Source organism: Aegilops tauschii, chromosome 3 (genome assembly GCF_002575655.3).
Source record: "Aegilops tauschii subsp. strangulata cultivar AL8/78 chromosome 3, Aet v6.0, whole genome shotgun sequence".
NCBI lineage: Eukaryota > Viridiplantae > Streptophyta > Magnoliopsida > Poales > Poaceae > Aegilops > Aegilops tauschii.
The window spans coordinates 149,025,069-149,043,294 of NC_053037.3; the positions used below are offsets into that span (position 1 = coordinate 149,025,069).

The following is an 18,226-nucleotide window of genomic DNA, read 5'->3' on the forward strand; positions in this document are numbered from 1 at the left end:
GTATAACAGGCCAAAATTAAGCCCAACACTATTAAGGGCCTTTAACGGGCTGACAGGCAGTTTGGGCTAGAATGTATCCATGAAGACAAGGGGTTGTTAAGAGGCCGAAAGTAACTATGGACCAGAATTAGGCCCAGGTGCAACTCGGGCCTTTAAATGGCCGAAAGTGAAACCGGGTCGAAAGAGGCCCATATGTAGACAGAGTCGCTGATAGGCCAAAACTAATATCCGGCCGAATTGTTAAACGGGCCATTAAGAGGGTGAAGAGAAAATCCTCGAGACTTTGGCCCATGAAACGGCCTGGCACCGCCATCTGCCTTCAGAAAGGAACTCCCACCCTACCCTCCGCAGGGAACGAGATCCTCTGACTTAGTTCGTTCTACTACCGAGGGACGTCGTTCCCGCTGCACCGTCCATCAGGCATCCAACGATACTAGCAGTAACTACAGCCTGTTCCAGCTTTCTCGCTCAGATGGAAGTGGAAATACGCGGCCCATCGGCCCAGTTTGACGCTAGCGAGAAGAAAGCGAAGGAAGCCAGGGAAAAAGGCACGAGAGGCCACAGAAAAAGGCGCCAGCAGTACAGAAACGGTGCCAAAGTTGATCGGAAGGATATCCCTGGTGCCCGACCGGCTGCTCTGCTCCTCGATCTCACGTAAGTCTCCATAGTTCTTTCGGATGGAAGAAGTAGCCTGCTAAAATTGGATCGGGCATCCCTTTTTCTGAAATTGATTGAACTTCAACCATCAGATTACTTTAGAGCTTGATCAAATTTCCCTTTTTGTGATGGAAGAAGTATCCTGCTAAACTCGGATTAGGCATCCCTTTTTCTGATGAAAGAAGCAGTCTGCTGAACTCCGATCAAGCATTCTTTTCCTGATGGAAGAAGCAACTGAGAGGGAAGAGGAGGCTGATACAGTGCACCATGATTCTAATTCTAATAAGTAAATTTTCTTATCCCAAGTATACTGATTTTTCTTGATTTTATTCTTACCCCCAATTACGCTATTCTTTGCTTATTCTCTTATGGAAATCTTTTTCCAGTGACTATAAGTCCCAATATTTTCTATGCACTTTCACAAGTCTAATGTTCATGTCATTTACATTACAGAGTTGTATTGCCTAGTTTGGTACCTCATATTGGCATGGAATTTAGAAATTCAGATGAGGCATGAGCATTTTGGCTTACCTACAGTGGACAAAAAGGATTCAAGGTCCGAAAAAGGTATACAAACAAGAGGCCAACAGATGGCATGGTTACATCATGTAGATTTGTTTGCGCGAATGAAGGTCATCGAACACAAGACAAAAGGGATTATTTAACAAAGTGCCCTCGAGCTGAAACTAGAACCGATTGTCAAGTCTACATGAATCTTAAAATGGATCGAAAGAAGGAAAATCTGAAAGTGTCTGAGTTGGTTTTGGAACACAATCACACACTACACCTGCCAGAAACCTTACACCTAATGGTATCACAAAGGAAAATTTCAGAGTTGCAAGCATTTGAAATTGAAACGCGGATGATGCAGGAATTGGGCCAAAAGCTGCACATGAATTGGCTAGTCGCCAAGTTGGTGGATCACTCAATCTTAGTTATACCCTCCGTGATCACAAGAACTACTTGCGTACCAAGCGCCAACGAGAAATGGCATATGGTCAAGCAGGCAGCATGCTTAAATATTTTCAAGACAAAATTGCTGAAAACCCGTCATTCCAATATGCATTGCAAATGGATTGTGAAGAACAAATAGCAAACATATTTTGGGTTGATGCAAAGATGATCATGGACTATGCACATTTTGGTGATGTTGTCAGTTTTGACACTACTTTTGGAACAAATAAGGAGAGCAGACCCTTTGGTGTGTTTGTCGGTTTCAACCATTTTAGAGAAACTGTAGTTTTTGGTGCTGCTCTCATGTATGATGAAACATTTGCATCCTTCAAGTGGTTGTTTGAGGACTTTCTAATAGCTCATAAAGGAAAGGTGTAACGCCCACGATGCGGCTATATCTCCCACGTGTCGAGGCACGACTTAGAGGCATAACCGCATAGTGGTTTTGTCGCAAGAAGGGTCATCTTCACACAATCCCATGTAATAAACAAGAATGGGATAAAGAGTTGGCTTACAATCGCCACTTCACACAATACATAAATATAATTCATACATCATCCAAAATACAAACATATAGACCGACTACGGTCAAGATCCAGATGAAAATAAGACAACCCCAAATGCTAGATCCCCGATCGTCCCAACTGGGCTCCACTACTGATCATCAGGAAAAGACACATAGTAACGACCACGTTCCTCGTCGAACTCCCACTTGAGATCGACCCCATCATCTGCACTGGCATCGTCGGCACCTGCAACTGTTTTGGTAGAATCTGTGAGTCACGGGGACTCAGCAATCTCACACCCGCGAGATCAAGACTATTTAAGCTTGTAGGAAAGGAAGGTGTAATAAGGTGGAGCTGCAGCGGCAATAAGCATATATGGTGGCTAACATACGCAAGAGAGAGCGAGAAGAGAAGCAACGGAACGGTCGTCATCTAGCAATGACCAAGAAGTGATCCTGAACTCCTACTTACGTCAAACATAACTCAGACCGTGTTCACTTCCCGGACTCCGCCGAGAAGAGACCATCACGGCTACACACGCAATTGATGTATTTTAACTGGGTCAAGTGACAAGTTCTCTACAACCGAACATTAACAAATTCCCATCTGCCTCATAACCGCGGGCACGGCTTTCGAAAGATAATACCCTGCAGGGGTGTCCCAACTTAGCCCATCATAAGCTCTCACGGTCAACGAAGGATAAACCTTCTCCCGGAAAGACCCGATCAGTCTCGGAATCCCGGTTTACAAGACATTTCGACAATGGTAAAACAAGACCAGCAAAGCCGCCCGAATGTGCCGACAAATCCCGATAGGAGCTACACATATCTCGTTCTCAGGGCACACCGGATGAGCAGTCCGTACAACTAAAACCAATCCTCGAGTTTCCCCAAGGTGGCGCTGCAAAGGGCTCTAGTTTGGACCAGCACTCAGAGGAACACTGGCCCGGGGGTTTAAAATAAAGATGACCCTCGGGCTCTAGAAAACCCGGGGGAAAAAGGCTTAGGTGGCAAATGGTAAAACCAAGGTTGGGCCTTGCTGGAGGAGTTTTATTCAAGGCGAACTGTCAAGGGGGTCCCATAAATCACCCGACCGCGTAAGGAACGCAAACTCAAGGAACATAATCCCGGTATATCAGAAACTAGGGCGGCAAGAGTGGAACAAAACACCAGGCATAAGGCCGAGCCTTCCACCCTTTACCAAATATATAGGTGCATTAATTAAATAAGAGATATTGTGATATCCCAACATATCCATGTTCCGACATGGAACAAACTTCAACTTCACCTGCAACTAGCAACGCTATGAGAGGGGCTGAGCAAAAGCGGTAACATGGCCAAACAACGGTTTGCTAGGAAAGGATGGTTAGGGGCTGACATGGCAATATGGGAGACATGATATAGCAAGTGATAGGTAGCGTAGCATGGCAAATAGAGCGAACAACTAGCAAAGCAAAGATAGAAGTGATTTCGAGGGGTGGTCATCTTGCCTGCAAGGTTCTCAGAGTTGTCGAAAGCTTGATCCTCGTAAGCGTACTCAACAGGTTCCTCGTTCACGAACTCGTCTCCCGGCTCTACCCAAGACAAGAACACACACAAACGGAACCACAATCAACCACGAGAAAAGCACAAGCAACATGATGCAAAACATGTATGATATGCAAGATATGACATGTGATGCATATGCGTGCTCCGAAAGAGAAATGATGAACAAGGCAGTAACTTGGCAAACCAAGCATGCCACTGGAAAGATGAGATGATTTTGGTCGAAATCGATATAAAGATCACCGGAAACGGATGCACGGTTTGCAAATGGCAAGCAAAACAAGAATGACACGAATCTGCGATTAACAGCATGATAGCACTTAAAATGCAACAAGCAACAATGCTACAGCACTCCAACATAGCAACAAAGCATATGGCAGTAATCTACAGGAGATGCTTGACAAAAGATGAACACTGAGCTACGGCTAGTTCACAACATATCAAGCTCAAACAAGCATGGCAAAAGTGCAAAAGATAACAGGATCACAGACTTGGTGAAAAACTGGACACGGCAGAAAACAGCATCAGGTAGCAATGTTCAGAGCACGAAATCAACATGCTACAGGAACTTAACATAGCAAAACAAGGCATGAAAATGTTCTACTAAATGCATATGACAAAAGTACCTTACTGATGATAAGCCAAAAAAGACCAGAAGATATGATGGAAAGCATGTGAACATAGCAAGTTTCGTTATCAGGTTTCAGACTTTGCAGAAAACAGAGCATGGCAGAAACAATAATATGTAGGCATGTTGGTGAGCTAGATGCACTCACTACAGAGCAATGCATGACAAAAAAAGCAAATCTACAGCAAGATGGCATGTTTATGAAGCTATCCATGGCAAGAACAAAAGCATAGCATGTATGGATCAACTACAATAAGCTTGGCAAAAATGAATATCATGTTAAGAATCTGCCAGAAATATTTTATAGCAAAAGTAGAGCAAGATTGAGTCATGATATGATACTCCATAATTGCAAACAAGGGAAGGAATGGATCAATTACAACTATAGCTACAAAACATCCTTAATGAACATCTCCAAAATATGAATGGATCTCTCTGTAGCATCAAGTTTACATGGCAACAAAATAACAGCAGACAAGGACTTAGAGAAATCACGAAGTCCCTGAAATCAGAAACATTACGGGGCCTAGTTTGCATGCTTGTGCTAGTCACCACAGAGTTCACAAAAATACATGGCATACACCACTGGAAAGATGGCATGGCATACAACAAAACAGCTCATGCCCATAAGATGCACAGAATAAATGATACAAAAATGACAAATCTCCAAGTTCTGATAAGAACCAACAGATAACAGCAACTAGCCCTCTTGCAACAGAGATTTGGGCATCAAGATGACCTCTAATGAACATGGTGCAATTGAACAAAATGTAGAGCATCACGAGATGAACAATTTGACATATTACACGCGTGAAACGGAGCTATGCACAATGAGTTATGCAATGAGGTACATGAGCATATGCTGTAGAAAATTAATGACTTAGGAAATTTGAGGGGGCTCGGGTTCTGGATCGAGGCCTGCTCGAGAGCTCGCCGGCTCGGCCACCGGAGGCGCTTACCGGCGACGGAAGGGGAAGAAGGAGGCGGGGCGGCGGCTGGAGGGAGGAGGAGAGGCCGGAGGAACTCGGGCCCCGGCCGGCGAGAGGGACGGCGGCGGCGCGCCGTGGCACGGGCGGCGGCGACGGCGCCGTGCTGCGGCGAGGTGGCGGCGAGGGGCGCCGGCGACCGGGCGCGGCGGCGCCGAGGCGGCGGGGACGGCCGGCGGGAGGCGCCCGCGGTGGAGCGGAGGAGCGGGCCGAGGGGGCCGGCCACGGGCCCGGCGGGCCGGCGCAGTACGGGCGGCGGCGGGCGCCCGGGCTGCCATGTGGCGGCCTGTGAGTGGCCGAGAGCGGCGGCGTGAAGTGTCCGGCCGGAGCGGACGCGTCCGGCGCGGCGCGAGGGAATTTTCTAGGGTTCGTCTGCGTTTCGTTTTCGGGAGGGGAGGCAAATATATAGGTAGAGGGAGCTAGGAGGCTCCAAATGAGGTGCGGTTTTCGCCCACACGATCGTGATCGAACGACCTAGAGCATGGAAGAGAATTTGGTGGGTTTTGGGCTGGTTTTTAGGGGGGTTTTGCTGCACACACAAATGGACTTTGCGGATGCCCGGTTAACCGTTGGAGTACCAAACGACCTCCAAATGGAACGAAACTTGACCGGTGGTCTCCGGATGGTATAATAAGGCCACTTGACAAGCCTCGGTCCATTCCGAGAAAGTTTGACACCCGCACACGAAAGAAAACAAGAGGGATGCACCGGAGGCGATAGGAGCGCCGGATTGCAAAACGGACAACGGGGAAAATGATCGGATGCATGAGACGAACACGTATGCAAATGCAATGCACATGATGACATGATATGAAATGCATGACATGACAAAATGCAAAACGAAAGACAAAACCCGACCACGGAGGGAATATCATAACACATAGCCGGAAATGGCAAGAGTCGGAGTTACAAATATGGAAAGTTACATGCGGGGTGTTACAAAAGGGGCCTAAAACATTCTATACTGATCAAGATGTTGCAATGGGAAAGGCAGTTGGGGAAGTGTTTACATAAGCATGGCATGGATTATGCACCTTTCACATTATGCAAAATGTTGTCAAACATCTACGTGAAGAGAAGGATGAAGAGCTGAATGAAGAGAAGAAAAAAGAGAAGAAAAGGGGGAAGAAAAAAGGGAAGAAGAAAGAGAAAAATGAAGAGAAGAATGAAGAGGAGGATGAAGACACAAGTATTCTATCTGATTTTAGCGCGTGCATGTTTGAGTATGAAGACATTGCAGAATTTGAACAGAAGTTTGACCTCATGAGGAAAAAGGTGAGTAAGCAAACCTGGTTGGATAGTATATATAAGTTAAAAGAAAAATGGGCTGAATGTTATATGAAGGACATCTTCACATTAGGAATGAGAAGTACGCAATTGAGTGAGAGTTTGAACAATGACTTGAAAATCCATTTCAAATCTGATTTTGATATCATCCGGTTCTTTAAGCATTTTGAAAGGGTTGTGCAAGGGAAAAGGAATAATGAACTGAATTCAGAATTTGAATCAAGGAAAAAGTTGCCTAAATTATTTATGAAGAGACCACCACCTATATTGGTGCAAGCTAGCAAGTTGTATACACCATGTATATTTGAAGCTTTTCAAGGCGAATATGAAATATCCTTATCAGCTTGTACCAAAGCATTGGATGGTTGTAATGAATATCTTATTGGAGACTTTACCTATGAGGAGGAGTATAAAGTTATCGGCGATCCTTTGAAGCAAACAGTTGAGTGCAGCTGCCGGCAGTTTGATAGAATTGGGATATTATGTGGCCATGCCTTGAAAATTCTTGATTTGATGAATATCAAGTCACTACCGGCACATTATGTGTTAAAGCGATGGTCACGAGAAGCACGAAGCGGAACTGTACAAGACAACATGGGAAGAAATATAATCGCAAATCCAAATATGGATGCCATTCTTGGCTACCGATATATGCCCCTCAAATTTCAAAATTTGGCACATCGAGCAGCCAACTTTCAAGAATGCATCGTGTTAGTAGATAGCACACTTGACATGCTTGGTAAGCAGATTGAAGAAAAAATTAGTGCATGTACAAGCACATCTGGGTACCCATGTACTATTCCCACAAATGCTAGCCCACCAAATGACTTGTTGGCTAATGCACGCCTAAAGAAAAAGGATATCGAAACAAAAAGTGCTAAACGAAAAAGAAATTGGCTTGAGATGAAGCACAAGGCTAGGAAAAAGAGAGAACAAAACTACATCACAGTTCGAGGAAGAGGTATGTTTCTAAATAACTATTGTCTTTTCAATGTTAATATTCTGCCCATTAATTCTCATAATCCTCAAATTTTCTTTCATTAGAAGAAACAAGAGGTTGGACAAGTTGCAGATGTTATAGTTTACAAGGACAATATGAAGGAGTCTCAAGATTACAAGGACAATCTTAGCTTTACTCAACTTTTGATGGTAATCTTGCCCATATAATTAGTCTAGAAATTTAGGGGATGGCAATTATTCTTATAAATACTTACTTATTTAATTCAATTTCCAGGGACCAATTACAGATGATCTATTTACTGGGTCGTGGTGAAGTGCTACTGTTTTTGGGCAACCATGTGCTCTTTACTTGAATGAGAGCACAAACAAGCATGGTTTTGTGAAATTTGGCCATTCAGTTCAGTTTAGGTTCTAGTTGATCAATCAGTTTTTTCATGCATTTCAGAGATATACTCCCTGGGTTGGCATTTATTTTGTTCAATGCACCTGCAATTTCTGTATGCATGCTCATTTACATTCAGCAGCCAAAGCAGGCATTATGACTTGCAAATCATTTTATTCTTGGAAGGACATGCTCACAAATTGTCAATAGCAGGTGCTATCCTCTTTAATTAACAACACCTGTTATATGCTTTCAAATTGACAACCTTATATCACAACAGTTCAATTCAGTGCATTTCTATCAGTTCTGTCCGATTTTGCACACACACTCTGTTTACTGGAACAATTCTTCAGCCAAAACAAACATTCAAGAAAGCAGGAACATTTTCCATACAAATCTGTTCAACTCTGCACATGTACAAGTACCACTCAAGTCGGACCAATTCTGCAAATGTAGAAGTACAAACTAGAACAGTAATTCAATCATAACATTCATTCAAAATGCTGCTGTAGCTTCTCTCTTTTTACTCTGAAAACATTCGTACATCAAGACACAATACAAGCAGCAGAGCAGATGGCCCGCAGAAGCCTTGACGAGGCTGGCTTCGTGGCCTCGGCAGCTCGGCGGCGTCTACGGCGCCGGCTCAGCAGCTCCACGGCCTCGACGGCGCCGGCTCCGCAGCTCCACGGCCTCGATAACTCCGACGCATCGCGCCCTGGACGAGGCAGCTGCTGGCTCCGCTGCCTCCACTGCTAGGCGCCCTGACACCTGGACGAAGCGGGGTTTGTCTGCCGCCTCCACGGCTAGGCGGCGTCCCGTCCTCCCGGAGCTGCTCCTCCCCGCCGGCGAACCCTAAGGCGAGGCGAGAGTTCCTTTTTTTTAACGAGACGAGAGCTCAGGCGACGAATCGATGGGTGTCGTCCTGTTGGGCCGGATGGGCTGCTTGTGTTCGTGTGGACACGAACGAAAGAGAAGGAAAGAGCGCACCTCACACGAGTCGTCAGATCGCCAACGGACGGCGCAACGCGTACTACTTCCCTCGGCAGTAGATCGATCTAAGTCAGAGGATCTCGTTCCCTTCGCAGGCCGCCGCAACCAACAGCGGAAGGCATTCTTCCACTCTCCCCTGAATCATCAAAAAGAAAAGAAACGAGACCTTCCTCTCGAGACGAACCCTAGATCCGAACTGACCTTCCGTCAGCTTCCTGTTCCGTGCGACATGGAAGCTCGTCGGCGTCTTCATCCGCCACCCGGTGCGGAGCTCTCCCGCCCTCACCCTCGCTGGGTGATGCTAGATCGCTTCGTCCACTACAAGGCGTACGCTGGTGAGGCTGTTGCGGAGGAGGTAATGGACGGCACGCAATCGGCGATCTCCTCCACCTGCACCAACATAAGCATCGCCGTCTCTCTCAGGGTTGCTGAACCGCCCGCTGTGTCCCGTCTCTACCTCCACTGGCCCGAGTGATTCATGACGGCGTCGTTGAGCCAGGTGAGTCAGCCGTTCATCATCGCGGCTCACGGCCGCTCCATACTTTTCCAGGCGTATGCCCCCTTCGTTGGAGATAGATGTCCGGCATTCTACTATTACCCCATAGACTATTTCCTCTACACAGCCTCTGGCTCAGAGAAGTCTCCTTGTCTCATGCGACTCCCGCCTTGCTTCGATGGTGGGGACAAGAACCCGGACGTGGATTTGTACTTCCACCCGTACCGTCTCCAGCAGCTGCGATCTATGTGGCGTGATGACATTGGCCTCCTTTGCCGTGGCAAGGGGGAGTTCGTGGTGGCGCAGCTCACATTTGGCGGCCAGCTCTGCGTGCTACACCGTAAACCTGGGGAGGAGGAGGGCGACATGAATTGGAGCGTTGAAAATATGCCCTTACCTGACGGCGATGACATCCCAAACCTGCTGTGTGGTTCGTGGCAAACGGACGCCGTCGTCCCCTATGGTGGTTGTTACCTGTGCTGGGCGGATTGCTACCTGGGCTTGCTTTTTGTCGGTGTCATTGACAAGCGGACGAAGCCCCCGTGCTACGTCCCCTTACCTGATGGTCTGGATTCCAATTGTCTGTGCATTGACCCAGGGTATCCTGACCCGGCCCGTCGTGTCTGTGTCTCTGAGTCCGGCTTGATTAACCTCATATGTGTTGGTGATCGTGCTGGCTGCAGTGTGTGTGCCAGTTCTTATTCTGCTTTCACTATCACAGTATGGACTTTCACCAACTTAAGGGAAAAGAAATGGATGAAATGTTTCACCATGGAAGACAGCAAGTTCTGGGCTGCTCTTGATTTTGACAAGCGTCTTCCGCATGTGCTACCAGAGTTCCCTACCATCAGCTTGGTTAAGCCTGATGTTGTTTCCTTCCGGTTGAATGGTGGTAATAAACTTTTCTGGCTGATTGAGATTGACATGAAGAAGGAAGTGCTGGGGTCAACCAGTCTCTACATCTTTGAAGAAGAAGAAGAAGAAGAGAAATGCTCCACTGACATGGCCCACTGGAGATCATTTCCTGGCTACTTCTTTGTTCCCAGCCCGTTCACCCGATACTTGGACCAGCATGCCATCAGAAGGTAACATTGCCTCATGTTCATCTCTGCCAGTATTTACTCTTGGCCTCACCATTAATGTGAAATGTTACCACTTGGTAGTATTAGCTAGGAAAGTATTACTTGTTATTGTTATTTGTGTTCTTGTAGATTTTGAAATTCAACGAAGTAAGGTGTTTTGTGGCTTGGCAAATTAGCACATCAAATTAAGATAACAAAATCTAAAACTCAGTGACTAATCAATCATGTGAACTGTGGTTTACTATGCAAAAACATAGCAAGACACTCTCTAAACGGGCTGGTCAGTTCTGCAAATGATGAGTTCTAATTCAAATAGTAATCTGTGATTATACTTTTGGCATCTGTTTTAGACCCGTGATTTGTCTGTTTTACTGGCGTCCAGTTGGGTGTTAAACATGTACAATTTGCCATGTGCTCTCAAATTGTCACTAGATTTGGTAAGCACGATCTATGTAGTTTGCTCGGCTAATAAAAGGAAGTCATGCCGTTGAACTATATTCGTTTTGACTTTGGAGAGGCAAGCAAGTACTGTCAAGTTTTATACTTATCTATTTTTGGTTCCTTCCGGATCTATCAGAGCCGCCAGAATATGATAGTTTATAGTATCATGTTTGTGTTCACACTATCACATGAGTGAGGACAAATGTTGAATACTACTGCATGTTGTTTACACTACATGAGTAACAATTCTACGTATGCTAAATAGCATTAATCATCCTCTTGATGCATTACGGGGCTGTTTGGTTTGAGCCAATGCTGGCCTTGCCAACCGTTGGCTTGCCAAATAATCGGCGATCGTTTTGGCTGCCCACTGATTGCCAAAAGGTTGGCAGGAAAATGAACTAGCATACTGTGAAGGGCTTGGGAAATTTTGTCATCCATCCAAATGAGTACCAGGGGCTGGCTCAACGCCAATTTTTTGGTGGGGCGCATGATGGCATCAATCGAAACAGCCCTTACAAATTGACAACACCGTTAATGTTGCAGTCTAGAGCCAATCAGCCTATCAACATGTTCGTATCACTAGCTCCACAAATGAGCTATGTTGAGTTGAATCAACTTTTATTGTAGTCAATCAGAGCTGATAGATAGTATGTTGTAGGTTCTGAACTAGTCATGCAGATGTTAGTTCCCAAATCTACGGCACTCATGCTGTAAAGACTATTTTGCAAAGTCAATGAAATCATGGTTATAATTATTGATGTGGCTTGGTCTACCTGTGCTATTTGTTCAGACAGCTTGCTGTAGCGTCTGGCCTAGGGTTGTATATTGGTGCTTGCCACCTACCTGAATGATTTTGTTTCTGTAACGAGCTGCATTGGTTTTCTCGCGGTCTAACTTTGATTCGTTTGCTGCAGTCTGGAACTCAGCGAGAAGTTACAGAATATAAGACTTGAGCAAGCTAAAGAAAAGAGATTTGTTGAAGAGTGAAGAGCTTATGCTAGGAATTGTTCGGCAGATAGAAGAAACCAGGAATACTTTTTAGGGCACCGCTAGGAATCAGACTACTGATAGTCTACTTCCTATCAGACCAGTCGGTAGCCATTAGACTAAAGAGACAATATCAGGTGAAAATCCCTTCTTCAGTGGAAGCTTGGAAACTTGAGCGCTGGCCGTTGGATCCTATATGCATGGACTAGATCCACACATTACTGCTACTTAGTATTTGCATTAGAACGCCCGCTGGCAGCGCTGCTATTTTGCAAATAGCCCCTCAGTGTTAGTAGAATTAGAACTCTATCCAACAAAACTCTGCCCAGACAAGAGAAGTATGTACAGGAATGGATACTGCAAACAGAACACTTGCAGTTCTATCAAAATCTTGGGCGACTAAGGCACGTTCAAGTACAGAGGCAGTAAAAGGGATCATCATAAGACAAATCTGGGGCGTCCAAATATGCAGGCACTTGCAGTCTCTACTAGCCAAATTAGCATAACTAAGATCCATCAGTTTAACAACCACCACTTGCCTCTCGCTGTAGGTTAGGTCTTTTTTCATGACGATGAACAACCTCTCTGGTTTCAGTGCATTCTCCTCGATGAACTGAAGGAAATCAAACTCGTTATGATTCCTTGTTGCTCACACAAAGACAAGACTTGATGTGTGACGGGACAGACTCAATATGAATGTTCTCCTGCCATAACTTGAGACTAAGGTTGCTAGCGGATTGACATGGTTGGCCAGACAGTCGCCGGAGAGGAATCACCCACATCGCTCGCTGGTCCTGCACGGAACGAAGGTTCGTGCTGTAGGAAAGCACCATCTCCCCACAACTCTCCTAATCCTAGCTGTTAATGGGGAAGAAATTTGAATCGGGATTGGCTGGCTCCATAGGAAAAGGAACGGGATGGCTCAGCCTCCATTGGGGATATTTCTGTACCGATGTACAGGATTGTTGTCAGGTTCTATTTGCAATCTGTACAACTTTTCATCTCAGAACGCACATTCCCTATCCAACGGCACAAGATCAGGTTTCCGTGCTTTCACTGAATGTATGGTTTTCACTAGATATGTACTCTAGACTAAAAGCATTCCGGTCGTCCGAGCTACTCCCTCCGTTCAGAATTACTTGTCTCGGAAATAAATGTATCTAGAACTAAAATACGTCTAGATACATCCATTTCTGCGACAAGTAATTCCGAACGGAGGGAGTAGTACCTATGCTCCGTGCATGGTAGGTTAATTTACTTGGTTATAAATGCCTGCTTTATTGGTAATTACTCCCGTAAGTGTTGCTGCTTCCTAATTGATGTTCCACAATCTGTGATTTGTTTCCTAAAACGACTTCCTAAAATTATATTCTCGCAAATAAATAATCAAGCAGCTAATTCTGATATTTCTTAAGATGTGTTTCCTTACTGGTAACATGATTTTAATACTACGGCAGCATTCTTCTTGACTAATGGAAGCATCATTTTCTGACGAATTCAATACCACAGAAGCATTCTTCTTGACCAATAGAAGCATCATTTTCTGACGAGATTTCAATACTACAGAAGCATTCTTCCTGGCTAATAAAACGTGCTTCCGCCTACCAATGAATTGGGTTCCCTGATGAATTAAACTTGCTATAATTGTATTGGACATTTTACGTAAGTGATGATTTGTTTTACTCTAAAAACATGAAAATTGTGTTTCCGTCAAGTAGAAAATTTCTTCTAAACAAACAAAACATTTCCATAGAAAGAATCATTATCATGAGTAAACTTGCTTCAAACAATATACTTCCATATGAATGTGCTCAATTTTTTTTCAAACAAATATGCTTCTTTGAGAAACAATTTACATCGAATCGTTCCTTACAAATTGGATATTCTCCCACTAGTTTCCTTACTTGCTTCTGTACGGGATGTGACAATGCGGCCCCTCAAGCTGGCCATTGGTGCTACATGCTTCCTACTAGCTTCATGTTCGTTCACTTTCGTGAACATTTACAAGCAGGCATGTCATTTCCTGTTTCCAAGCAAAAAATACCTACTACTTGCTACATGTTTGCTCCGTGAAGCTTAACGAAGCAGCCGTGTTGCTTGCTAGGAAGCAAGCAGGCCCATTGTCTTGAGCTAGGTTCTCATTGCACCAGTAGTCTTCATCACCAATGGACGTTTTGCCACTAGTTTCCATTGCTGATTCGCCTGCTTGCCGCCGTGACTCATTTGCATGTTGTGCCCCCTTATCTTTGAACTCCTCGGTCCCACTGATTAGGATGTCAGCCAGGCGGCGTCGATGACCTTTGAGCACCTCCAAAGCATAAAATTTGTAGGTATGATGCAGAAGAATAGAAGATAGGAAGCAACAACTAGTACCGGAAAGAAGCTTCAAAATACACGTATAAAAGCATTGGATACTTTAGAACGAATATTTCGAACCATAGGAAGCATGGATATTTCGAAGCATCAATTTCATGGTATTTCAAGGTAAGTCATATCTAGTGAAAGCATATAAAATTGACAATGCTTGCCGCCAACATGCGGGCACATCATTTTGTGATTTGCAAACAATTTCACTCCAAATTGATTGGTTTTTATTAGTTTACACACATAAAAACGAGACAGAACATGATAATAACATACGATCAATTCGAATAAATTGCAATGAATTAATAGTGAGATTGTATACTAAACAAAGAACAAAAAAGTAAGAACAAACTAGTGGAGGCCGTTGCTGGTTCACCAATCGACGGGTGCTACTCCAACAGCCGGTCCAACCTCCATGCAACCTAGTGATGCAACGAATGTTGTGGAGATGGTGGGCACAACCACCTAATGTTGGTATGCTGGCACCGATGAGGTCACCAGCGGCCGCATCATGGGGCAGCTCGGCACAGATTTGCTTGTATGGAAAAAAGACATTAGAAATAAGAAAGAAAGCTTATTTGCTGACTGAGGCAGACAAGAATGTGGCAACGGAGGCTGCATGTGTTGTGTCGCCAACATACATACTAAACCCATTGTTAGTCATTATGTGATCAAGGCACGGAAGCATTTTTCTAGATGATGGTAGCAAAATGAGTACAATGTAGGAACACATGGGTATAAAGCTGGAAAAAAATGCAAATAGTGCATTATTAGTGTTGGGTGGAAGCATGTAATTTTGCAACATGGAAAAAAAATGCCTTATTAGTGTTGGGTGGAAGCATGTAATTTTGCAACATGGAAAAAAATTGCCGCCAACTGTGGATGCATATGTTTAGAAGCACCCATCTAACAGAATAGGCTGGAACATTTGCACGGAAACATAATAAAAACAAGCTTTTTAATAGTAATTCTAACAAACAATCCTCAACGCATATATGTGGTACAATAATTCTTCCATTTTTTAGATGTATGAAGCTGGAAATACTATAAATAGTGCATTATTAGTGTTGGGTGGAAGCATGTAATTTTGAAAAATGAAACCAAAAACTTTGCCAGGGGGAGGGGGGGTTCTCTGACCGGCCGGTGCTACTCCGGCAGCGGATTCAGACGATGGCGCACCTGATTTGACCTGGCAAAGCAGGAATCATAGATGAGGATAGGGATCGTTCCACGCCAGGATGGAGCACCAGCGTTGTCGCCCGGGGGTCGCACAGGTGTAGAAGATGATGTGGTTTGGAGAAGCAGCGAGCGGAGCTGGCCGGCGGGGCGGCCGTGCTGCTCGACGGCGGGGAGAGCAGGAAGCAGCAGCGTGCGAGGCGGGGTAGAAGGAAATCTGGGCGAGGAGCTCCGGGCGGTGCGTGGGAACTGGATGAGCTTGGGCCGGTGTGGCTGCAACTGGAATAGGAGAGATTAAGAGAGAGATTAGCGAGAGGTTTACGGCGGGGCTATGGGCAGTTAATTCCCTATTGATGTTTTCTTTTTTACAAAAGCAACTCAGTTTGTGAGGCATCGGATTTCAATTGAATGGATGGCGTTGGAATGGTCTGATGCTGGACATTATAGATAACAAGCGTTTCCCTACATTTTAGTATTGGTCTGTCTTGTCTTAATTTTCTATTCTGGGTGCATTGGCAAAGCTTACCTTTCCGGTGCACTTTGACCAATTGATGTAGAGGTGATTACACTGGTGGTGTCTCAACTTGCCACCAATGTTCACACTTGCCATCAATGTTCATTTTGATGCATAAATTTGAAGAATACGCTGAACTAGGGTAAAAACTTGGCTCTTTGGTTTAAAATACGGTTCAAATCACGCTTTCGTACGTCCGCGCTGCTGACTAGATGCCAGCGTGTCTGCAGGACCCATTGACAGCGACTGCGAGCGCGCACAGAGGCGTGTGGTCGTGTGGGTGGCTGGAATATTTCGAAAAACCCCTTCGTTTTTTCTTATTTTTGCAAACAAGGCGCTGAGCTGGTGGGACAACGCAACCCTGATTTCGCGCTCGTATCCTAACATGTCGCAGGTCAGTTCGATTGTGCTGCCGCGAGCTCTTCTCCTCGACTCTCCTAGTTCGATCGTTCGGAGTTGCCGCCTGGGGGGGTCGTGACGACGCCATTGATCATCGCGGGCGTGGATGGCGGAGCCTCGTCGGCGAGCACCCGTCGATGCAGCCCCTCCATACGGTGAGAAACTGAGAATTGCCTCGCCTCCTTTGCCCCTCTGTACCCTGCTTTCATTAGGGTTTTATTAGAAGAATTCATGGAGCGACAGGCACTGGCGGGATAGAATAGCAGTCAGATAGTGGCTGTGTCCACGTATGTGATATGGAAGTTGCAACCAGGCAATTGTTGTCCTTGTCATGATCGGAGATGGACGGGGCAGCACCATGGAGCAAGCTGCAGGGGAAGGTGGTGCTCGTGAGGGACCCTTCTTCGACATCGATAGTGAGTTCTACCTTGACCTGGCCCGCGCCGGCGACCATGTCATCGCTGCACCGATCGTCTCCTTTGCTCCTTCTGTGATGAGATGAACGTGTTGGCTGTCGAGCTTGATGCCGCCGCAGACAGGTCGGCCGTGTCAGTGGCTTGATCGACAATGCAAGCCTGTCGGTGGTAATGCATGGGTTAGTAAGATGCCTCTTTTTTGGTAATCGTGATCGATAAAAAATTCAGACTAGATGACATACATAAGGAACTATTTGCCGCACAAGCGCAAACCACATTTGTCGGGTTTTAGGAACAAGCTTTTAAACATGAGAAGAGTAGCAGGAGTAATTATGAGGCTGATTCAGTAGCGAAGTCTGTACTGTCTCTGTACTGCTGCCGACATGTTTGGTTTGATCCACGACCAGCAGACAAGTTTTCTGTACCTACAAGTTGTATTAGTAGGCTACAGCCACAAATATTATGAATGAATAGTGAGGGGAAGGTGGATTTGATTTTATCAGAAATAGTCAGTACAGGTATGCTGAAAATTCAACAATAGCATTGCTGAACTTTTTTTGGCATACGCTTAACTGAATTTACGACACTGAATGTTCGACAGTGGCTTAACTGAATTTTGGACACTTTTTGACAGAAGTTAATCTTGTCACACTAGTATTTCTGTTTAATATTTGATCAGTGCCCATCTGTGAGGGGATGACACGTATGTGTATTTGTTGCCTGGAAACCATCTATGTGGTTGGGTTGTTCACTACAATTTTTTTATGAAGTGAATTCTCAAGTTAATTGTTAACTAAAGTTAAGAGCTTCATAGTTAACTGAATTTTGTTTGTTTACTAAATTGTGTGTTGTAAGCTAAAGTAAGAGTGAACTAAGTACTTCTTATTTGCATTGCAGGTGCTTTTGATGGTCTTTTCTCAGTTGAGATTCACCACAAAGGCTTATTTTGTGGAACTGAAAGCAATAGCACATACATGGATTATGAAGTTGCTTGGTTTGACAATTGTGATAGTGATACTTTGTCCATTTTATGGATCAATGATTTTCTGCAGTAGCTCGGGTACGACAGAGTGAGTGTGAAGCTTGATGTGTTTTGGTGTCAGACGGGAAAGACATTGGGTGATGGATTGAGAGAGATAAAGTGTGATGCAGACATCCTTGCAATGATAGCAACAACTACAGAGCACAAGAATTTGTTGCTGATTGTAGACCATGGAGGGACACCTGAACCGCCAAAGGTCATTACTCCAGGAAATGAAAGCAAGGGCAAAGAGAAAACTATCCAGGATGAGGAAAGAAGTGTGCCAAAGAATAGGAGGGGAAGGATCACCCTCAGGTTGTGGTGATGAAGAAATGGAGGAAGAAGGTGGAGTAGATGCAGAAGCAGCAGATTCAGAGACTGATGAGGATTTCTATGATAGTGACTGTGATGTGGAGGATGGGGACGATGATTT

General features: G+C 45.0%; 2 protein-coding genes and 1 long non-coding RNA gene across 4 annotated transcripts; 2 read left to right on the forward strand and 1 right to left on the reverse strand.

The window, feature by feature from the left end:
- Nucleotides 1-1,117: 1,117 nt before the first annotated feature.
- LOC123497596 (protein FAR1-RELATED SEQUENCE 5-like) lies at nt 1,118-7,706 on the forward strand. The gene is made up of 2 exons (XM_045234217.2): nt 1,118-1,983; nt 6,221-7,706. Exon 2 carries the CDS (start codon nt 6,320-6,322, stop codon nt 7,604-7,606), a length of 1,287 nt encoding a protein of 428 aa, XP_045090152.1. The 5' UTR covers nt 1,118-1,983; nt 6,221-6,319; the 3' UTR covers nt 7,607-7,706.
- A 569-nt stretch (nt 7,707-8,275) lies between these two features.
- On the forward strand, nt 8,276-13,191 carry LOC109775852 (uncharacterized). Of its 2 annotated transcripts, XM_073510199.1 has the most exons (3): nt 8,988-9,393; nt 9,518-10,475; nt 11,831-13,191. In XM_073510199.1, exons 2-3 carry the CDS (start codon nt 9,547-9,549, stop codon nt 11,901-11,903), a joined length of 1,002 nt encoding a protein of 333 aa, XP_073366300.1. In that variant the 5' UTR covers nt 8,988-9,393; nt 9,518-9,546; the 3' UTR covers nt 11,904-13,191. The 2 variants fall into 2 exon arrangements, with proteins under 2 accessions (XP_020190140.3, XP_073366300.1); XM_020334551.4 differs by having other exon boundaries at nt 8,276-10,475.
- Nucleotides 13,192-13,705: 514 nt separating this feature from the next.
- Nucleotides 13,706-15,723, reverse strand: LOC109775862 (uncharacterized). Its single transcript, XR_005772388.3, has 2 exons — nt 15,447-15,723; nt 13,706-14,201 (listed from the first exon to the last, which is right to left on the reverse strand). It is a non-coding gene; the product is annotated as an uncharacterized lncRNA (long non-coding RNA).
- Between the last annotated feature and the right edge of the window lie 2,503 nt (nt 15,724-18,226).